Genomic DNA, 25141 nt, shown 5'->3' on the forward strand with positions numbered 1-25141 from the left:
CCGAGCGGATGCTGCTGTATAAGACAGCAATCCAACCGCGGAAGATAGGACTAAACCCAGCCGCTCTAAGGAGAGCCTCCAAGTAACGATGGTCGACCCTGTCGAAAGCTTTCGATTGATCCAAATTGATCAGCGCCCCACCCATGCCAGGTTCCATAACTTCCCTGTCTATGATGTAGCGCATCAGATGGAGGTGGTCATGGATACTCCTGCCCGGCTCGTCGCATGTTTGCACCTTGATTACAAGAGCCAACCTCTCGGCTAGCACCTTGGCCAAAATCTTCAAATCTGCGTTGAGCAGAGTGATAGGCCTGAAGTTATCTATGACGTTCCCCTTGTTTGGATATTTCTTTAGCAATGCCACCGCTCCTCGGTTCACACAACTGGGGATACTCCCGATTTGCTGCCAGTTGCAGTAGACTGCTGCCAAGACGCATCCAAACAAGTCTGACATATGACAATAAAGCACGTAGGGAAGACCATCGAAGCCTGGCGACTTGTCTCCTGCACAGCCAGCCATCGCATCCCGTACGTCCGCGGCTGTTATGGGTCTTTCACAAAACTCTGCCTCTCTTGCCAAGAGTTGTGGCAGGCCATGCAGGTAGGCACTAAAATTCACCCTGCGTTCTGACCCACCAGTTGTCCCGAACAATCGGGCAAAGTGCTGTTGAAAGGCCTCATGCATCCTTCGGACTCGAGTAATTCGCGCCCCTGTTCATCTGTCAGAGACCTAATGGTGGCTTTGTTGCCTCGTTGCGCCTCCACCACTCCCTGCTTTGTTGAAGTGATTTCCATGATTGGTGAAATGCTTAAAATAATATTGGTCATTGTGCTACTGTATAAGTATTTTTAATATATTTTCATCACCACATAAAATATACTACACTAAGCTATTAAATATATTACACTAAAAGTATTAAAAATCGAAGGGAAACAACTCTATTAAGTTTATGCAAGAGTTAGTTTCCATGAAATGTCTGCGAAATAGAATTTATTGAAACTTGATTTTTTGTATGTTACTTTATATATTTTTGTGGTGCTAATTCGAAATATCAAAAACGCTCTTTCCTATTACCTAAGGTTTTTTTCATACGGTAGACAAAATCTACATACGGTAGACAAAATGGAACTAATAGAAATGAATTTGGCGCTGTAGTTAGCAAAATAAAATGGTACGAGTGCAATTGAAAGGTGAGAAAATAAATTTATACAAGGTTTCTGTTCATTTTTTTTTAGGTTTAGCATTTTTTTTTTTTTTTTTTTCACTTGAAAACTATGCTTGGAACTCTCATTTGTAAGCATTTGATGAACATTGACGAAGCAACACTAGTCAGCCATCATTTTGACATTCCATCTTTCCTTGTAATCTTCTTTCCATTCCTTTATGTCTTGATGAAACTTTTCCCTCTGTTCCTCACTCACCTCACTTCCAGATTTTCCAGAAAAAATTCGTAATGGGCATGTAAGAAATTTACTGCAATACTTTTCCAACATTCTTCTCACTTTGTCTTTGTAGTTTGGATTCTTGTGATTATCCAAGAAGTTATTCATCACATGTTTAAAACTAATCCATGCATCTTTTTCAGAATCACTGAGATAGTTTTCAAACTTTTTAATCTTTGACAAGTTTCCTTATATCCAGTCCTACAAATACATTCTCTTCAGCCATGGCACCTGATAGAACAGGAAACTTGCTATGAAAATATTCAAAGCCCTTTCTAGCATGTGACAAAACTTTTTGCAAATTGCTTCATTGCCAAGTTTTATATGTAGAGGCGGCAAAAGAACCTTTTCAGATCAACCAAACTTTCTCTAAGGTTGTTCTTTGTTCCTAATATAAATGTATCCCTCTTTGGCCATTATGTTTTAGATCAATGAGAGGTTCCTGTTTCTGCTGTCCCATTTACACAAGAAACAAAGAAAGTTTGACAAGACTGGTTGTTGTCCAAGCAACATGCAAATTATTTTGTAGTCACTACAAAGCGCAAGTTGTGATCTTTGAATTTAATCTTGTGTAAAACTAACTCCAAATTTTCATGTTTTCTTCATGATCACTGAGTGTCCAACATGGATGGAAGCATATTTATTACCATTATGCAATAGAACAGCTTTAAGACTTCTCTTGGACGAATCAATAAAGAGTCTCCATTCATCAGGGCTGTAACTTATGCCAAATTTTCCTATTAGTCCACAAGGATCTGTACAATACACCTAACCATTTTCTTGAGCAAAATAAGGAACACATTCTTTTTTGTGATTACTCATAAGAAGGACTGTATCTGATGTATCCGTTTCCTCACATTCAGTTTCAAAGATTGAGCAAATGTCACAGGCATTACTCTTCTTCCTCTAACTCAGCTTTGAAAATATTGCATCGCTATTTAATTTTATTTATCACTTTACTGTTACTGGCACATTTATGCTGTTTCCATAGTTACAGGGCCCCTGGGGGAAATTTGGCAAGGCATAGAATGAGACTGATTTTGAGTGCTGGGAAAGGAAAGTTCTCTGAAATGTTTTCTAAGGTTCTTGAAAAATTTTCTTTTTATTATATTTCTTGTGAAAAATTTTATTAATATAGGCTCAGGAGTGGTTGTGTGGTAAGTAGCTTGCTTACCAACCACATGGTTCCGGGTTCAGTCCCACTGCATGGCACCTTGAGCAAGTGTCTTCTACTATAGCCTCGGGCCGACCAAAGCCTTGTGAGTGGATTTGGTAGACGGAAACTGAAAGAAGCCCATCGTATATATGTATATATATATTTATATATATGTGTGTGTGTGTGTGTGTGTGTGTGTGTGTGTGTGCGTGTGTGTGTGTGTGTTTGTGTGTCTGTTTTTGTCTTTCAGCCATCGCTTGACAACTGATGCTGGTGTGTTTATGTCCCCGTAACTTAGCGGTTCGGCAAAAAGAGGCTGATAGAATAAGTACTAGGCTTACAAAAATAAGTCCTGGGGTCGATTTTCTTGACTAAAGGCAGTGCTCCAGCATGGCCACAGTCAAATGACTGAAACAAGTAAAAGAGTAAAAGAGTAAATATGTTTCTCTAACAGGGTCCCTGAAAGAAAATTAGCAAGGGGTAAAACAAGACTACTTTTGAACTCCAGGATAGAGGAGGAGTTCCTCTACATTTAATGCTTTATGTTTTGTTTTTAGTTTTGGTTTTTGAGAGTTTAGGTTTGTTTTGTTTTTGTTTTTGGGAGAGGGGGTATTTTTTTATTAGGGAAGCTCTCAGAACCACCCCTTCTTGTATATGCCCTGTCTACTAATACTAAATAAATCTCTTTTCCATGAGTTGGATATTTTACGAATTCTAGATGCTTCTATATTTATCAAAATGAATGAGAAACTGCAGTATGAAATTTAACAAATATTTCAAACCAAGAATCAAACAAAGAGGGACAAACTGTAATTAATATTTTGGAACAAATAGTTTTTCAACTAAATACTCATACAATTGCTAGCCAATCATGTTATAAGAGTGTGTTCCTTACTTTAAACCATGTGCACACTCCCTGTTTCTGTTGTGGTCACCACTAAAACCTAAAAACATAGAAATAACAAGGACTATTTTTCATCATTTCATGCATTTTGTAAACAAGCTAGAGGAACTTGTTCTTAGCACTCTAATTATTTTCAAAGGGAATGTGCAACATACCTAAACTGCAACCAAACACCACATTTGATTAACCACTACATGTCAACAACTTAGCAGTGTGGTATATGTTGAATGCTCAGATCCAATCTATTGACTGGACCTAGTCATTTAACAAATCACTCATGTACTATAGATTCTTTTTTTTTTTTTTTTTGCCCACAACGGGCTAAACATAGAGGGGACAAACAAGGACAGACAAAGGGATTAAATCGGTTATACCAACCCCAGTGCATAACTGGTACTTAATTTATCGACCCCGAAAGGATGAAAGGCAAAGTCGACCTCGGTGGAATTTGAACTCAGAACGTAATGGCAGACGAAATACCGCTAAGCATTTCGCCTGGCATGCTAACGTTTCTGCCAGCTCCCCACCTTCTGTACTCGCCACCTCATGTACTATAGATTCATGGGTCTCTGAAAGGTGGTAGTCCTCTTGAAATTCAAAGAAGAAGCTGTAGATTTTTTTGTTTCTTTTTTTTTTTAAGGGAGTAGGGCCAATAGATAGTCATGAACTCTACCTTTGTTCTCCAGGTCACCCCAGACCAATATGCAGGCCAAACCATTCTCATTGATGATTCAATGCAGTCTTTCCCACAATACTCATTGTCCATTTAAATGACATTTACATGACATGTCCGCAGCAGCACAGTTATCTCTTTGCCTACTTAATCTGACACATTTAATACCTGCCTGGTCTTCCTTGTACTCTACTTTCTTAATGTTGCAATCCAGTAGATTATGTTTGCCTTGTTTCTCTCAGACTTCTTCAGATCTTTTGCATTTAATGCCCATGATTCACTACCATACAACTTCACATTTTTTATGCTTGGTTCATACTATCTGCTTACCTTTTGTACTGAATGAGAAAGTTTTTATGACCAACAGAAATAGAGAGGCAACAACACATGTCAATGCAAGAGTCTTCGTATTGTCATTTAACCTGCTAGAAATATTGGCTAAACCTCTTTCAAAATCCATGTTACTATCTTTATTCAGACACAGTGCAACCTGTCCAATACTATTCGTTTAATCACCTTGATAATTAACATAGCTGAGACCATACTGCAGATTCAATGTTCTTCCTTATTTTGAAGATTGTCAGCAGTATCATTTGAGGGCGATTTGGTTGTTTTTGCAGGGAGAGTGACTATACAATGGTTTCCTTGAACAATGAAAGTTTCAATTTGTAAGTTCTTTGATTCAGTAGTAATGCTGATTAAATATTGTAGATTGTGCTGTTGTTGTTGTGGCTGCTTCTGTTGCTGCTGTTGTTGTTGTTGTACAGACCAAAGAGGAACCTGACTGAGTAGACATATGATCGAAGTAGTTTTTATCTGTGGTAATCACATCCTTCATATGTATGTATGTATATCCAAATGTATAAATATATTTTTATGTACAAGTGTAAATATGTATGTGTGTGTTTATATTTGTATTTGTGTGCCTATTTTGCATGAATGTATGTGTGTGTGTGTCCTGAGTATGACTCTAAACTGCATCCAGTCGTGAGTATCTGGCTTGGGACTTCCAGGATTTGAAGAGTGTGGAACCACCTCATAGTTATTATTGTTCCTTGGTTTACTCTGACCTGGAGTACTAACACCTGTCAGGGTCCCAGCTATGGGATAACCAGCATATGTGATGCTATTCCATTTGAGGATAGGAACATAAAAATACCTATGTTTGGTATCAGGGTGTAAAATTACTGGGAGTTAGGAACCCCTAGCTGTTGTTCATGGCATCCTTCTTGGGGAAGGGCACTCTAATGTAAAATCTGCAGTTTCCCCAAGTCATCTCACTTTGGTCTGTCACTAGGTACTAATGACAGAGACTCAGAGAGTGGTACTTGTGTTTATCGCTATCATCCAAGGAACTACAGATGTCTCTTTATGGTGAACTCATTTGTCATTCTGTTACAGAAAGTCCTTATGGTGATAGAAGATTGGTTATGTTTACGGAAGCACACAATAATTACTTTTGTCAACCATGCTTCAAACCATGCAGATCTACAATGGGACTAAACAGTTATCTGAAAGGTCTTGGATGGAAAGTCAAAAATGCCATTGACAGTGAGGAAACACAAAGAGATAATATTCATCAGTGAAGATGGAACAAACACCATTTACGTATATGGTGAGACCTGACCCTATTCATTCTCAATTTTTCATTTCATTTTTATTCAATTCACATCACAGAGTTCTCCCCCTTGTATTTCTTAAAGAGGAAATTTCCATTAATGTAAATGACATTTTTTCCAACGTAGTTTTAATTTCAATTAATTAAAACTTATTTTTGGCTCCCTTGACTAAGAATGTGAGCTAATACGCAAATATTTAACGATTAATTATATGCTGATAAAATACTGTGCCAGTCAAGAACGAGGATTGACGTAATCAACTTATCTTCTTCCCTCGAAATTTCAGGCCTTTGACCCTACAACAGACCAGCATCCCATTCAGAGAGAATGTTGTGATCTCAGTCACTTATATGCCATGGAAACAGGACGGCTGACCTTATGATCCTCTAGCTCATGAAGAACAATTATATGTTAGAGAGTAGATTCCTTACTCATCAAAATAAAACTGGTCTTCACAATCATCTGCCAATCTTTTTCTACAGGTAGTAAATACTTAATGTGGCTCTTATGCCCATCTGAGTGACAGATTGACAGTTGGTTGGTTGGTTGGCTGGTTGGTTGGTTGGCTGGTTGGTTGGCCGGTTGGTTGGATGGATGAATAGATGGATGGATGGATGGATTAATAGCTTTCTGCAATTTCATTTCTCTTCATTCCTTGTACTGTGACTATAACAAAGTATACACATCTTGGTGTTTGAACCAGAGCTGTGCAGCAAACCAGGCATAAACTGGCCAGTTGGGAAGGAGCCTATGATTTTTGAGGAAACCTTCATTTATCAATTAAAGGCAATGGAAGGATTCTATGGTGAAGAATTAATTTTTTTATAAATAGTTCCAATTCATTTATTCTGTTCTGTTACTTAAAAGTGTATCATATACTCCACATTTACATGTATACACTTGCAATCCTGAGATAAACCATGATAAACGCATGCACAAACACGCGCACACACACACACACACACACACACACACACACACACACACACACACACACACACACACACACACACACATATACACATACACATATCTTTCTACCTCTCTACATTCCTTTTGAAGTCTTATAGGTCATCTTTTTCCTACTTCCTATTTTTTTTTGCTTCAACATGTCTCCTCTTAATGCTGCCTAATAGCTGAAAGCCTTATATGTATATATATATATATATATATATATATATATATATATAGTTAAAAAAAACAATAACAAAAAAACAAAAAAACAACAAAGTGAGGACGTGATATGGATAGTATTATTGGACGCTCAGGAAAGGAAAGAGAGGGGACCTTGATGACTGCCACGAGGCAGGAAAGTATACTAGTCCTTATATATTTAATACTCTATATTTAATACTCAGTATTTCATATATTCAATAATACATTCAATACTTCATTTCATTTTACTATTTATATTATATATTCCATATTCTATATCCCACATTAATTTTTATAAGAATATAAATAAAACATAAAAAACAGAGTTGGAACTCTTTTAAATAATATATTCCTCTATACATGATCATACAAAACCCTTTTTTATATTTTTATTCATATACACATATATATGCAGCACAGAATTTTGTCAGTGAACAGGTCGCGGTCTCATAGCGACGAAAATATTTTGACAAATTAAATTTAAATGTTGAAGTGAATCTAACGGATTTTTTGTGTTATTTTAAATGGCTTATAAACACCTTCCATGCTGCAATTGTTTTCGTTCCAGCACACGATCTCAGATCAGGTCACTTGCTATGCAAGTGCATCTCCGTAATATATATATATATATATATATATATATATAAAACAGCTACCTGTATTGTTTTCAATTGCTCATGTCTCATCCTTTTCTGTTGTTGTTTATGATGTGTTTGTGTTTTCATCACCATCCTTGCTGTTCTTTCTGTCTTTTATCTCCACTCATTTATTTCAGTAGCATTTTTACTGTCAGTGCCTTCAAAATGAACAGTCTTATCAATAACGGTTCGAAATTATGAAGAGTTTTGGTTGATAGCTGATGAGAGATGAGTATGCTCATGTTTTGTACATTTCCCCCCCCCCCCATTTCCTGTGTTTCTTTGTCACCTTTCCATGCAATTTTTTACTCTTTATATATGTGTGACTGGCTCTCGTGCCGGTGGCACATAAAAGCACCCACTACACTCTCGGAGTGGTTGGCGTTAGGAAGGGCATCCAGCTGTAGAAACTCTGCCAGATCATACTGGAGCCTGGTGCAGCCTTCTGGCTTGCCAGTCCTCAGTCAAATCATCCAACCCATGCTAGCATGGAAAGCGGACATTAAACGATGATAATGATGATGATGATGATATATATATATATATATATATATATATATATATATATATATATCTTTTACTCTTTTACTTGTTTCAGTCATTTGACTGCAGCCATGCTGGAGCACCGCCTTTAGTCGAGTAAATCGACCCCAGGACTTATTCTTTGTAAGCCTAGTAGTTATTCTATTGGTCTCTTTTGCCAAACTGCTAAGTTACGGGGACATAAACACACCAGCATCGGTTGTCAAGGGATGTTGGGGGGACAAACAAGATACACAAACATATACACACACACACATATATATATATACATATATACGACAGGCTTCTTTTAGTTTCCGTCTACCAAATCCACTCACGAGGCTTTGGTCGGCCCAAGGTTATAGTAGAAGACACTTGCCCAAGATGCCACACAGTGGAATGAACCCAGAACCATGTGGTTGGTAAGCAAGCTACTTACCACACAGCCACTCCTGCGCCTATATGTATATATATATATATATATATATATACACACATACACAGACACACACACACACATGCACACACACGTGTGTGTGTGTGTGTGTGTGTGTGTGTATGTGTGTGCGCATGTGCATGTGCGTGTGTGTTTGTCTTTGCATCTGTGTTCGTCCGCCACCACCACATGATGACTAGTTTTGATTTGTTTACATCCCCATAACTTAGCAGTTCAGCAAAAACTTGCAAAAAGAATAAGTACCAGGCTTAGAAGAAAGAAGTTCAATTTGTCCAACCAAAGTCCTTCAAGTCAGTGTCCCAGCATGGTCACAGTTTAATAACTATAAGAAGTAAAAGATAAAAGAAGTATTGGATGTAGTGGTAGTTGATAATTTCTTCCCCTGAAAATTGTTTTCTTTGTACCTAAATAAAAAAAATCCCAGTTACTTCAAAGATCTCTATTATCAAGAAAAGCAACACAGAAATATATAAAACAAGTGTGACTATTGTATTAGATGTAGAAATAAGCAGTACAGTGAATATTTATAAAAGGAGAAAAAAAGATTAAAATGATGAAATTGTTCATGTTTCTAATATTGTGATTTTATGTTTTATAAAATGTGGCATCAAATGATTTATAAAATGTTTTATAAAATGTGCCGTCAAATAAAATTTAATTAGAGATTTTGATTGTTTAAGAGATCAAAGTAAACATCTTTCTTTTTGTCTAGTTCAGTATGTGTTCCAATTTCATGCACTTTACCATTAACTACTACAGCAATTCTGTCAGAATCCTTAATTGTTGAGAGCCTGTGGGCAACAACTAAACAGGTACGACCACTTCTTGCTTTATCGAGAGCTTCTTGAACAACCTACAAGGAATTAATAAATAAAGATATGAAAATGAGTTAAAACAATAAACAAAATAAATATACTTTACAAATAACTAATTTCAGAAATAAATTTATTTTATTAGTTTTCTTCCTACAAGTATGTAACTATATAGATAAATAGATTGATATTATATATATATATATATATATATATATATATGTATATAATGGATTATTTAGCATAACAACTTTTTGATATAAGAACTTACTAATTGATTGTTTAATTTGGTTAACCAAATTAAACAAACAATCGATTAGTTAGTTGAATATGTAACCAATTGACTAAGAGTGAGGTGTCACTGAATGTCATAATGACTCTCCCTAAACACAGCAATATATATATATATATATATATATATATATATATATATATATATATATATATATATATATGTATATATATATATATATATAAACATATATATATATATATACATACATACATATGTATGTATGTATGTATGTATAAATATATATAAATTGTCAGTAGTTCATATATCCAAATAAGAAGCACACTCTAAAGCATTAGAGTATTAATATATCTTTTAGGAAATCAAAAGTTATGTACGGTCATACAGTGACCATTGGTTTCACACCTATAAAGCACTTAGCAGTATAGGTAACTTGTCATACTCAAATGGCTGAAGGTACAGAACCTCTCTACAACTAGAGGAAAAAATATGTAATGGTCAGTTGGTTTGTAAACAAAATATATATAAAAAATTAATGTCTGTGGTGCAGGCAAGATGGGGTTATCTCCCTTACATCAGCTGCAGCTGTGTTGACGTTCTAAGGAGCTGTAACAGGCCTATTCAACAAATAGGGAATTCCAAGTTTGTAGTAGGAAACGTTTTAGGTGAGGGCATTGACTGAATACTTCTTTTCTCTGGTTTTTAGAAATGTCCTCAAGTCAAACGGGATTTTAGGATTCTTCCATTTAATTATGTATGCGGTTCCTTCCTCTTTTGAGCACTATACATTGCTGGCCAGGGTACATAATACAGACAGACAAACAGACAGATGTATATGTATATATATATATATATATATATATATATATATATATATATATATATATATAACTTTACATTTAAAATTATCCAACAATGCTGTTTCAGGTATACTAAAACTGTCAGAGATATTTCTTTTACCTGTTGAAAACATTATAGCTCAGTTAGTAGAGCAGAGGAGTGTAGTGGCGTTATATACATGTCATCCTTAGTTTGGTGGTTTGAATCTGTCTTACAAGATCACTTTATGTAGTAGAACTATATTTTTGGAAGCAGTCTTCCATTTCCTATATAAATTGATTTAATGCTCAATATCCATGTTTTTTTTTATATACAGTGATGTGGTATTAGCAGAAAAGTGTATGGGTGTATTAAATGAAATACTAAAGATAGAAGAATGTATGTTATATCATTTATTCTAATTTTAAAGCAGAGCTTTGCAACAAATAGGAACTTATTGCATGATGTCTACTGTTGAAAGCAAACAAAAGGTGAATTGGTTTCAAATTTTGGTAAAAGGCTAGCAGTTTTGAAGAAGAGGCTTAGTGGGTTACATCAACCCCAGTGCTCAACAAATGCATCCATCCTTTAGACAGTTTAAGTTGCTTTGATAATTTTTTTTTTTTTTTTTTGCCAAATAATTGACCTACCAAGAAGGTTTATGAGTAGCATGGCAATCTATGTTTCCGATTAACCTAAGAATGGAAAATCAAATTGAAGGCTGGTTATTGTGGAGGTTGTTGCACGTTAATGATCATAGAACATATAAGTTTGCAAGTGATGCAAAGTAGAGCTACTGAAGTGTTTTGGGAGTAGATTACGGATAATGACTACAAAATATAATTGTTTTACATGAAAGTGAAATTTCATGTCAGGTGTAATGAAATTGGAGGAAGACGTTGAAACTTCCCCTCTACAAGTTTATTCTTTTCAACAGCAAAGGGAGCTATTTTTTCAGGAAGATAAGCTAACAAAAGCCCCTTTATTCTGTCTTCCCACATAGCCTGCACATAAACTAACCACGAGTGCTGCATAAAGTTAAATTGGTGTGGAGCTTTCTGAAAGATATGTATAGTTTTCGCTAGTGGAAGCAAAACACTTATTTAAAGGTTGATTCTTTGGGACAAATCATATGTGATTGTTTAGAAAAGGCTAGAACGACAACGCTAAAATGTATTTAAAACAATGGACAACAGTGGAAATATAATGGATGGGTAAATAAGCATCCTTAAAGTGAAACAACGTATTGATAGGTAAACAAAGGTATCAACAAATAGGAGAGAGAGACTGAAACAAGTAAAAGAAAGTTAGTCATTATACACACACATACTGTGATTTATATATACTAGATTAATTACCTTTTCACTTTCAGTATCAAGAGCTGATGTTGCCTCGTCCAAAAGCAATATTTTGGGATTTCTTATCAGTGCACGAGCAATAGCAATTCGCTGTTTCTGTCCACCACTTAGCTGTGATCCTTTCCCTCCAGCTTTAGTTGCATAACCCTAAAAATGAAAAAAAACAAAATAAATAAATATTAAAAAATTAATTAAATTATATTAAAAGCAAAAAAAAAACTATCTCCATTGACTCATCATTATTAATCATGTTTTTTTTATTCAGGCATTTAATAAATTGGATCAACATTTCCTTCCTCTATATGATTATTCCCCGCTATTTGGAAATATTTCATGTAAACTGTCCATTGTTTACAATGAACATATGACCTAACATGATAGTTGTAACTGGGTGTCATTGCTATAAAAGTACTGTCTTTATTTCCAATATTCTACAGAAACATAACTGGCCTTGGGGACAATGTTTGGAAACATGTAACATTTGTTGACAGAAAGGGCATCCAGCTGTAGAAAATCTACTTTAATGAACTCCATTTGACCCTTGCAAACATTGAAATGTGGGCATTATAATGACAATAAATATATATATATATATATATATATATATATATATATGTATGTAGATATCTCCATAAGATGTACCCAGTGTAAGCTATGGACACATAAGAGGTGCAGCAACATCAAAAGGAGATTAACCAGAAAGATAGCTCTCGTGTGCAGCAGATGCACAGGGCAATAAACATCACAGATGCTCAGAAAACAGATTCCATCACATGCCAGGGGAAGAAACTAGAAGTAGTTGATAGCTTCTGCTACCTAGGTGACCAAGTCTGTAGTGGGGGGTGGATGCTCAGAGAGTGTTACCACTAGAATAAGAATAACTGGGGCAAAGTTCAGAAAGCTTCTACCCCTACTGGTGACAAAGGGCCTCTCACTCAGAGTGAAAGGTAGATTGTATGATGCATGTGTGCAAACTGCCATGCTTCACGGTAGTGAAACATGGGCCGTGACTGCTGAAGACATGTGTAGGCTCAAAAGAAATGAAGCTAGTATGATCTGCTGGATGTGTAATGTCAGTGTGCACATACGACAGAGTGTAAGCGCCCTGAGAGAAATGTTGGACATAAGAAGCATTGGATGTGGTGTGCAAGAGAGATGTGTGCATTGGTATGGTCATGTGTTATGTATGAATATATATATATAAAAGATAAACAAGAGTGAAAAAACTACAGAAGGCTTGTGTTACATGGTTAAAGTATATATTTAAATTGTTATGTCAGAAAAATGTTATAAAATTTTGGGTATAGAAACATTGTATTTGGAGAAATAACCAGTTTCGTGTTTTCTTTTCAAATTTCTCTACCTGTATCGTAACATGTCTTCGCTCCACACAAGCCTTCTGTAGTTTTTTTCACTCTTGTTTATCTTTTATACATCCAACCACGTGCTTTCACATACCAACTTTCTCACATATATATATATATATATATATATATATATATATATATATATATATATATATATATATATATATGCATATTTATATATACATATACAGGGTTATTCAAAAAGAAAGACCAGGTTTTTAATTTATTTTTAAAAACAAACAGTAAGAGACACAAACACATTCTACATATTTCTTGATAGGGGAAGGTTTAAAGTTTATTTTGAGGTAGTATGCACTCAACATGAGCACCATGTGTTGCTCAACAAACATCGAAACATCAAAACCTTTTTCTGTGAAATTTTTATGCCTTTCATAAATTTGCTTGTGATGAGGTGGCTTTTTATTGAATTGGCAGTGAAATTCACATTGCACTTGCACAATCGATTCGTACTTCTCAAACTGCAGCACACAAAAAAAACTCTTCTTGTGGCGTCGCCATTTTCTAAGGGATTACACAAATGAAAATTATACAACTATGAATAAAATGAACAAAATGAAACATTAAAACAAAATTAAGATATTTTATTTAAGGCTTAATTCAATTGATTATGTGCAGCTATAAACTTTAAACCTTCCCTTATCAAGAAATATGTAGAATGTGTTTGTGTCTGTTACTGTTTGTTTTAAAAATAAATTTGAAATCTCTTTCTTTTTGAATAACCCTGATATATCTACACATGTATATATATGTGTGTGTGTGTGTGTGTGTGTGCGTATACAGTCTGTCAGATACTGGCCATGATGAATACCACAAGGTATTGAAAATACGTATTCGCCTTTATATATTTAATCCTTTATATTGAACACTCAATATTTCATATATTCAGTAAGACATATTCCATATATTCAATAAGACATTCAATACTTCATTTCATTGTACCATCCATTTTTATATTATATATTATATATTCCATATTCTATATCCCACATTAATTTTACAAGAATATAAATAAAACATAAAAAACAGACAGAGCTGGAACTCTTTTAAATAAAATAATATATTCCTCTATACACGATCATACAAAACCCTTTTTTTGTATTTACTTTTACTTACATATATATATATATATATATATATATATATATATATATATATATATATATATACACACACACACATTTATATATAAACATACACACGTATATATATACATGTACAAATATATATATACATATGCACATATATATACATATGCACATATGAAAAAACAATTTGAAAAACCTACACGACTAGGTGAAAAGCGCTTCATTTAATATGTGACATTAATAAAAGTCTGTAAATGCACAAACATCCAGGTTTCTGAGTACCTTAATTATTTTTTTTTTCTATATAATTTCTGTACATCACCTCCAAACCTTCAAATATACATATGCACATATATACATATACGCATATATACACATATATGCACATGTATATATATATATATATATATATATATATATATATATATATACATATATACATATATACATATACACAATTATGTACATATATATATATAGAGAGAGAGAGAAAGAGAGAGAGGGGGGAGAAAGAGAGAGAGAGAGAGAAAAAGAGAGAGAGAGAGAGAGAAAGAGTGAGAGAGAGAGAAAGAGAGAGAAAGAGTGAGAGAGAGAGAAAGAGAGAGAGAGAAAGTGAGAGAGAGAGAAAGAGAGAGAGAGAGAAAGCGAGGGATATTATATTATATTATATTATACTATATTTAATAACAGTTGGACTCAGCTTTGTATTGCCTAAAGTTCGATGGGCATGCAACACATATCCACCTTGTCAATTGTTTGTTTAGGCCTAAACAACTGGAATCTGAATTTCTGTTAAACTCTCTATTCCATCTCTAAACATCTGTTATTAAATGCAACTCCAACAAAATAAATGTGTTTAATGCTACTTTCATTTGCTCACTTGTGTGAGTGTGTGTGTGTGTGTGTGTGTGTGTGTGTGTGTGTGTGTGTGTGTGTGTGTGTGTGTGCATGCGCACATACACACGCACACATATATGTATAAGTCTCACCACACATATGTATCTAGTCTCACAAAGTTAGAAAATAAGAGGATATTGATGCCATTGTTGTTGCTATAGAAGATAAAAGAATTTTAAAAAAATATTGTTGGAAGCATTAATGCAAATCAATGTGTCTAATACTCTTCTCTTTTCTATTTTCTGTTATACAAATAAGTATCTAAATTCGATGTTCTCTCAATGCATTCAATAATTTTTTCATTAGAGAATATCATGTGACAGTGTTTATACAAAATGTTTATATTATTTCTTTAAAAAGAAGAGAGAAGCCATAGAGTGTTCTTCTCATTTATTAAAAGTCAGAAAAAAAAACCACAGAGAACGAATGAAGTGGGATTGGAGTTGGCATTCTATTTTCAGAAACAAGGACAGATAAGGTATGTGACAGAATTATTAAACAAGAACAGCCACAAGCAAAACAGGTATGGTAGTTACTTCTGCATATGAATTATATTAAGGACTAGCAGATAAACAGGTTTGTTTTAATGAGGCCCTTCTACAGACTATTTCAGTAACTGACGACAACAACTTCATTAGCACAAACGGTGACTCTAATGGACATATCAAACAAAACCATAACGGTGTAGCTTCAACACAAGAAATGAAAAGGGATCAAGATTCCTGGAATTCTCTAATGTAAATGATCTCACAATTGGCAACACAATCTTCTGGAAATCACTTACCAATCAAGTGAGCACACAAGCCAAATGGATTTTATTATCACTGGTAAACAGATAGGGAGATGATTCTAAATGCTAGGTCTCTCAGTCTTTCCCACGTAAATAATGTACCTTCCATCATAAATTAGTGGTTAGCAACTTCAAAATAAGAGTTACTCTGAATCAGGGACAAAATACGATTTGCAAGAAGACCTGTGAGTTGAAAGAGTCTTTCTTTGGTCATAGGTTCAGAGAAGTATTGAGTGACATTTATGACAATAGAGAGAAAGAGATAAGATTTATAACATAGAGCAAAACTAGCTGCTTTTATAGAATAAACTACTGGGAGGTACAGACCAAACCTGTGATATGGGGTAAACAACTTTACTGGAAGCAAATTCAGTAGAGATAGGCTGATCAAGTTAGTGACAGTGAAATGAAGCAAGCTGCAAACAAATTAGGTACAGGTGAAGTATATAAATACCTTTTCTCTTGGGATCAAACCAAAATTAAGGTGTTCATTTGAATGAAACATTCAGTACACTAATATAAAAATATAAGTAAATGCGCCCTTTTAAAGCCTAGCCAGGCTCATGGGCGCGGTTTCCCAGTTTCAATGGCGTATGTGTTCCCCAGCTGGACGGGACACCAATCCATCGCAGTGTTACTCATTTTTGCCAGCTGAGTGGACTGGGGCAATGCGAAATGAAGTGTTTTGCTCAAGAACACAACACGTCGCCCGATCCAGGAATCGAAACCACAATCTTACAGTCATGGTGTTGATACCCTAACCACTAGGCTACACGCCTCCACACACTAATATAATTACATTTTTTTTGTGTCTTTGGTCAGTTAGTGTTATTTCCTATTTGCTACTATCTAGAAATCAAAGGAAATGACTACTATTCCCTTCAGACTTTGCTTTTGTGATCTGGACATTAGTGTTTTGACACTGACCTATTTTCCATCACATTTCAGATAGATTCAGTATTGAATTACTGAAGCAGAAATATCATTATAGCAAATATTCTGCTCAATACCACAGATTTGCTTGTCAATTGCTTGGCTTTATCAACTTGAGCACGTCCCTCAGTAGCTGACAATATGGGCATCTCTGATCATGAGCAGGAGTAGTAGGTGAGCATCATAGCCATGTGTTGAGAGGAATTCTTTGGGGTTTGAAGAAATGTAACAACAATGAAGTTTGAAGGAAAAATTAACAATTTTTCATACTTTCTAGGGGTAAGCAAATAGGAAATAAGAGTTGCTACCCAAGGACAAAAATTGTTACACAGTGTTATACAGAGAGAACTTAGAAACATAAGACAGAAGCAATAGACATTACCTTGTAGTAAACTATAATTTCAAATCGATAATTTGGAAATTACAATAGATAAAGCAAAACTAGATATAAAAACATAGAAACTATTATCAATTCAGACTACTTTGCATAAACATAACATACATACTGCATATATATCTCTAAATAGAATATGGAAACATAACTTGTACAACTAGAGATGGTTTATAATGTCTTTAAAATTAAACTTGACACCTGAAATATTCAAGATACTCTCTTACACGGCTGCATAATATGGCAAGATGATAAATGTTATGTTCACAAAGCAGCACAAAAAATAATAAAAAGAAATAGGTGCTTTTACTAAACAACTTTACATATAAATACTAAAAGACGCACACGTAATTATGACATCAAAAGAACTAGAGATGAAATTGAAATACTAAGAAGAAACTGCAAAGAAAAATAAATGGATGAGCATTAAAAACCCACTCCATGTTCAATTCCTAAAACAATTAGAAAAACATGCATGGTTGTGTGGTTAAGAAGCTAGCTTTGCAACCATGTGGTTTGAGGTTCAGTCCTACTGTTTGGCATCTTGGGCAAGTATCTTCTAGTATAACCCTAGTCTGATCAATGCCTTATGAGTGAATTTGGTAGATATAAACTGTGTGGAAGCCCATTATATGTGTATGCGTATAGAGTAAATATATATATATATATATATATAACTTTTACTTGTTTCAGTCATTAGACTGTGGTCATGGTAGGGGCACCACCTTGAATTTTTAGTCGAATGAATCAACCCCAGTGCTTATTTTTTAAGCCTAATACTCATTCTAACGGGGTTTTTTTTAATGCTGAACCAGTAAGTTATGGGGGTGTAAACACACCAACATGGATTGTCAAGTGGTGATGGGGGATAAACACAGACACACACATACATATATACACATACATATATAATAGGCTTCTGAGGTTAATTTGTTCAACTAAACCCTTCAAGGTAGTGCCCCAGCAAAACTGAAACAAATAAAAGATAAAAGACGACAAACAACAGAACTTTATCTGACTTCAGGGTTTTCAACTAAAAGAAATGATTAAAAGCTTGACATTTGCTGTTTAATGCAGTACCTCCCAACAAGACAGCCAGTAATATATACTGAAGAGTAATTCAGTAATATATACTGAATTCTGCATATGTAGGCTATTTGATGTGACTGTTGGTTACATCTTCACTGAATGCTGTACACTCACCATTTCAGAATATATCAAAAGATATGACAGTGGATAGCTATCTCCACTGGTTAATAATATAAAGAAATGAAGGCTTCAACAGTTGGTAAATTGTGCAACAACCCCCACAGTTGTGAACAACAAAACTAGATATGTTAATATATAGAGAGATTAGGATATAAGAGAGAACTGTTCAGATAATGATTGAAAAGACAAAAATATCTAAATACTTCCATGTGTATGACTTGCTCAAAAGACAATAACAATGAAGGAATCATAAAATTCTCCAAATATAAAAGAAAAGCAAATAAGGAAATTTTGGCACAGGGCCAGTTGTTCTGGGGGGAGGGTAAGTTGATTACATCTACCTTGGTACTTAACTGGTAGTTATTACATTGACCCTGAAAGGATGAAAGGCAAAGTCAATCTCATAGGAATTTGAACTCAGAACATAAAGACAGATGAAATGTTGCTAAACATTTTGTCAAGTGTGCCAACAGTTCTGCTGGCTCATCATCATCATCATCATCGTTTAACGTCCGCTTTCCATGCTAGCATGGGTTGGACGATTTGACTGAGGACTGGTGAACCAGATGGCTACACCAGGCTCAAGATAAGGAAATAATGAAGGTGTGTAATGGATAAAAAAAATCATACTCTTCACCATTAGACAAACTATTAATTGAAGCATATTATAAACATACCATTGAAGAATTGCCAAGTAAACCCTTTACATGTGAAGTCTGGATGATAGTTCCTCTATTTTTCATAACAAATTATCAGTGAAATTTTAAAATGATGGAAGGCTTATAATCATAACTCATTTCAACCTTTAAGTTACAGAACAGTTTTGATAGAGTAGAGTAATCAGACTCTAAACAAGATCAGGTAATAACAATTAGAATTTTATTATACAACAATGAAAAATTGTAAATTTAAACTGCACCAAAGAAAATAAAAAGTGAATGATGTTCTATTAAATGAAAATCAAAAGATATGATGCTACTGAACATTGAAGTATGGATAAAATCTTGATTATGAAGGAATCAGAATTAAGGGATATAAAACCCACTTTATCTAAAAGAGCTTAAAGCAATGAAAGTTTAGTAGAAAGATAAAATCCTACAAAACTAACCCTTTGACAATGTAGATTAAAAGAAGCAATGGATGGCTAATTGAACCCTTTAGCATTTAAACTGGCCATAATAAACTGGCGCAAATATTCTACCTATTCTAAGTTCAAACTGGCCAAACCTTACCTCCCACACCTACCTTATAATATCATTCTAAAGATAAACAATAACATCATCAACATCTTTAAGTTGTGAGATAATATATGATTAATTCAAAAGAATGGGAATAAATAAGCATTACATCTGACAGAGTGAAGGCGCATGGCTTAGTGGTTAGGGTAATTGGCTCGCGATCGTAGGGTCATAAGTTCAATTCCCAGCAGCGTGTTATGTCCTTGAACAAGATACTTTATTTCACATTGCTCCAGTTCACCCAGCTGGCAAAAATGAGTTGTATCTGTAATTCAAAGGACCAGTCTTGTCACATTCTGTGTCATGCTGAATCTCCCTGAGAAATACGTTAAGGACACACATATTTGCAGAGTGCTCAGCCACTTGCACATTAATTTCACAAGCAGGCTGTCCCATTGATCAGATCAACTGAAACCTTGTTGTTGCAACCAACAGAGTAATCTGAATGCTAAAGGGTTAAGATCCAATAATCATTACTATAATCCTCATTATAGTAATAAAATAAGCAAATACACTTACCTCAGGTAGAGACTGTACAAATGAGTGAATGTTTGCTTGTTGAGCAGCATTGGTAATTTCATCAAATGTCACACTTCGTGACAAATCTCCATAAGCAATATTTTCTTCAATTGAGCAGGAAAATAGAACTGGTTCTTGAGAGACAATGGCAATCTGTTGACGAAGCCATGAAGTATTCAGTTCCTTTAGATTTATGCTGTCTAGAAACTGAAATGATAGTAAAATGATTTGTTAGAGTAAAATCTTTTGAATATAACTCCCTTAGAATTTAAGATATCCCTGAAGAAAAAAATTAGTAAAATTTAATCCAATTGCCAATAATCACAGAACATTTACTCAAAACTAATTTACTAACTTACTATAATATTGTACCCAATAATTCTAGATATTAAAAAGTTTGAATAATTATATATTATCTGTGCCAACTGAAGATTTATTAAGTATATAAGGTGTGGCTGTATGTAAGAAGCTTGCTTCCCACCGTATGGTTCTGGAGTCAGTCCCACTGCATGGCATCTTGGGTAAGTGTCTTCTACTATAGCTTTGGGATGACCAAATCCTTTTGAGTGGATTTGGTACATGGAAACTGAAAGAAGCCCATTATGTGTGTGTGTGTATGTGTGTTTGTGTAATTGTTTGTGTGTGGCTGTGTGTGTCTCTGGGTCTGTGTCTGTCCCCTACCACCACTTAACAACTGGTGTTGGTGTGTTTATGTCCCTGTAACAGTGGTTTAGCAAAAGAGACTGATAGAATAAGTACTAGGCTTAAGGAAGAGACTTGGCTGCTATTTTTAAAATGTTGAGTAACTACATAAAGGTTCATCATTTGCTCATCCAACTCTAAGTATGTGTAGCCGGTAGTATAATTCATCGATATAATCAGCATCAGCACAGAAATTAATAATATTTTCTTGACTCACTGTGCTGACCTCAATTCCCTTATGATAGACCAGCATACAAACCAGGAGGAAATTATTCACTCAACCATGTATCGATTTAGAAGCTTGAAATAACTACCAAACTTATAAATATTAATGATTGGGAAAAGAATTACATAATTATAAACAGCATTACCTCACAATCAATGCAAAGTTCTCAGCTTATGTAAAATCCTCTTCCACACTTTTAGATAATTAAATGCCAAATTCTTGAAATTTCATGTCATTTGCTTAAAAAATTGCACTTAAACTCATCCTTATTTGCAAAGTAAACAATTCTTAAATTAGCATCTTCCTAATGTTAAGGTAAACTATATATACACTAGTTCCTTCATAAGTTTGGTCAGAATACAGTAAATTCAAATTTTTATAGCTATTTTATCAATTATAAAATATAAGACAGCCATTGTGCATCACACATTATGTAGATACATCAGGAAATGGAAATGCATTAAGGTATTTGTCCATAGGTGATATCTCTTATGGATGTATTGTGTTTAAAACATTTATATATTGGGTCATCCCATAAATAATGCAGTTTTTTTCAATTGCATGAACTAAGAGTCAGAGGAGGACGGGATAATCTACCTGCATCATCCTGCTATAAAAGCAGTTAGTAATTTTACCTTGCATTTATTCTTAGTGCAAGTTTTGAAGAGTGCCATTCAATTTTAACAGTTATTTTTTCAAAGCTATAAAGAAAGTGACAAAGGAGTATATTTGGCATATTTTGCTCTACAAGTTCAATAAAGGCAACAACGCAACAGGAAGTGCAAGGAATATTAATGCAGTATATGGGGATAAGATAATAAACATAAGCCAGTGTCAATAGTAGTTCCAGAAATACTGAGCCAGAAACTACAGTCTAGAAGATGAGCCTCATGCTGGAAGATTTGTAGAGCTCAATGAGGACATCCTGCAAACCCTGGTGGAACAAAATCCCATCGTAGTTGTTGTTGAGGAACTAGCAGAAAGCTTGGATTTGGTCATTCAGCCATTCATCAACACCTGCATGCCATCAGAAAAGTCAGCAAATTGGGTGAATGGGTTCCTCACAAACTTTCTGAGTCTGATCGCACACAGAGAGTGAATGTGTGATCTTCTTTGCTGACATATCTCACTAATGAACCTTTTTTAGACCGAATAGTAATGGGTGATGAGAAATGGATTCTCTATAAAAATGTCAAGTGCCAAAGACAATGGGTAGGGAAAGAAGAAACACCGACACCCCAGGCTAAAGAAGGTCTTCACCCACGTAAAGTGTTGTTATCTGTTTGGTGGGATATGAAAGGTTTAGTCTTAGTCCACTTTGAACTTTTAAACCTAAACCAAATGATAACAAAAGAGAGCTACTGCAAACAACTTGAGTGGCTTAAGTCAGCACTAGAAGAAAACTGACCATCTTTGGTTCCAAGACGAAAGGTGTTCTTCCATCAGGAAAATGCTCAGCCACATACAGTGAGGATGACATTCCAAAGGCTGGAGTATTGCCCCATCTGATTATCATTTATTCTGCAGTCTTCAAGATCATATGAACAGAAAAAATATCAATTCTGTAGACAAGGTCAGAACAGTACTGGAGGATTATTTTTCATCAAAGACAAATGAATTTTGGAAGAGGGGTCATGCAAGTCTTCCAGATAGATGGAAGAGCATTGTAGAAAATGGAGGAGAGTATATTTTAGATCAAAAAAAAAATTTTGTTTATCTTAATTTTGAAATATAAAAAAACTGCATTATTTATCGAATGACCCAATATATATATGTATATATATATATATATATATATATATATATATATATATATATATATCACTTTTTAAGGTTATCTCTATAGAAATTATAGCCAGTACTGATTTGTTACGACATTTTGTATCTGAATATGTCTAATGTAAACAATGCGATTGAAGATGGAAAAATAGTTAATGGGTACATATGCATATTTCAGGACCACATCCAACCCATTAACCATTCAGGAACTCATTGCTTATATAGCTTCTAAGTATAACAGTGTAACACTATTGAATATACTAATTTTACATATTAAATACATTCCTGGCATATTTAGTAGCAGATGAAAACAGTTGAGGAAATATTATATGTTGCCTAAATATCTGTTTTTATCTATATGGTATTGTAAAGGGCATGATTCATTTCAATTGTTAGACTAGTAATTTAATAAATATTTAATAAATATCAATTTAATAAATAATTTAATAAATAAAATGTCTACAGTTTTACTTTAGCTTAACATTGATATTAATCTTCTTTACAGATTGAATATAAAGATATGGTAAGAAGAGATAAATACATGCATAAACAAAATATACATACCACTCCACCTTTACTTGGATTGTAAAACTTTTCAATTAACTGCATACATGTACTTTTGCCACAGCCACTCTTTCCAACAAGAGCCACTGTTTCCCCTTGGTTGATTTCTAAGTTCAAACCCTGGAGAACTTTTACATTTGTACGGTTTGGATACTCAAACTCAACATCTTTAAACTGAATATTACTTTCAAATGTTTCCTTTAAAAAAAGTAGAAAACAAAATATAACATACAGGCACACGCACACACACACATATATACATATATCATATTGTTTTATATTCATCAGGAAGAAATGTATTTCCAAAAGTATCAAAAACACTATAATATAAACCATAGTGTGTCTGCCCACCTCAGTTATAATCTATTTTTGTCAAAAAAATTTTGAAAATGTCCATAAGATATTTTCCAAAGTTCCTGAATTAATTTAAGCGGCCAATATCTAACAATTCATAAAAACAAAAACAAAACATTAATATTTACTTGCAAAATCTTTGGTTGTTAATGGCTTTCATTCGCTAAAGTCTCATTTCCCATGTTTATTGACTACCATTCTACTAATATTATGTCTATATAACACATACTGCATACATGGACAGTTATGTATGTTATACATATTCCGTGATAAAAAGTTGTTAGTCGATATAATGATCAGCTGATGAACCACTGACAAACTAAAATCATTAATATTTCATCATTTGTCAATCAATCAATATTAGTTTGGTTTGTATCAGTGACCTTGATCTTCTACTCTGTTATTACAGGTTGGTACAGGTATGTAAACTAGCATTAATAATACATTGTAAAAGCAAAGAAACTTAATGTTGCCTTATCAGCAATGAATGATGAATAAACTTCAGATGGTCATTGAAATTTACAGGATCCATGTAAGGATTTGTTTAAAAACAGCAACCAAATCTCATCAATTCATTTTTATTAGATAGAGTGGTCATAGCCGCACTATGCGTGGGAAAAAGATGAGATGATCCCTACAGGAACACCTTTGAGAGCTGATCTGAGGTTTAACGACAATAAAAATCAAACTAGATTCAGATATAAAAACTGCAAATGTTATGATGTTTATATTGGTCATACAAGTACTATATATTCTTGACTGCTAACTATGTATCTACAGCAAAGAAATGTTGTATCACAGTAAATTATATAACTAAACAAAACTCAAATAAAAATCTTTAGTTGACAGCAAAACAAGTTTTTGTCTCCACTAAAAACAAAAGCATACATTGTAAGATATAATACAAAAAAACCAACATGCAATACACTGTAATAACAAACACTTCAGAAAAACTTATTTCCAGTTCTGTATGTGCATATATAAATAATATATGGATATATGTGTGTATACATGTATAAGCATGTGCATATTTATACATTTGTCCCCCTTCGGTCATGAATGACTAAGGGATTGCACCTAGAAAGTTGCCCTCCAAAGCACAACTCTGACCAAGATTGTTTATGGAAGACCAGCAGTCAGCCATCATACCAGTGTCACCTCTCCATGCCCCCAGTGTTATCCAAGGAAAAGGCAAAAGCCGATACAGCTTGGCACCAGTGATGTTGCAACTCATTTCTACAGCTGAGTGAACTGGAG

At 34.3% G+C, this 25141-nt stretch overlaps 1 protein-coding gene across 1 annotated transcript in view; it reads right to left on the bottom strand.

Moving 5' to 3' along the window:
• Positions 1-9033: 9033 nt before the first annotated feature.
• LOC106870660 (ATP-dependent translocase ABCB1) overlaps positions 9034-25141 on the bottom strand; it is a 112667-nt gene continuing 96559 nt past the window's right edge. Inside the window, exons 24-27 of the mRNA XM_089353464.1 lie at positions 23531-23728; positions 20260-20466; positions 11810-11956; positions 9034-9420 (exon numbers count right to left, since the gene is read on the bottom strand). Coding sequence (XP_089209590.1) covers positions 9226-9420; positions 11810-11956; positions 20260-20466; positions 23531-23728 — 747 coding nt within the window. The 3' untranslated portion in view covers positions 9034-9225. The remainder of the gene's footprint in view (positions 9421-11809; positions 11957-20259; positions 20467-23530; positions 23729-25141) is intronic.

This window comes from Octopus bimaculoides, chromosome 1 (assembly GCF_046866305.1).
Source record: "Octopus bimaculoides isolate indiv1 chromosome 1, ASM4686630v1, whole genome shotgun sequence".
NCBI lineage: Eukaryota > Metazoa > Mollusca > Cephalopoda > Octopoda > Octopodidae > Octopus > Octopus bimaculoides.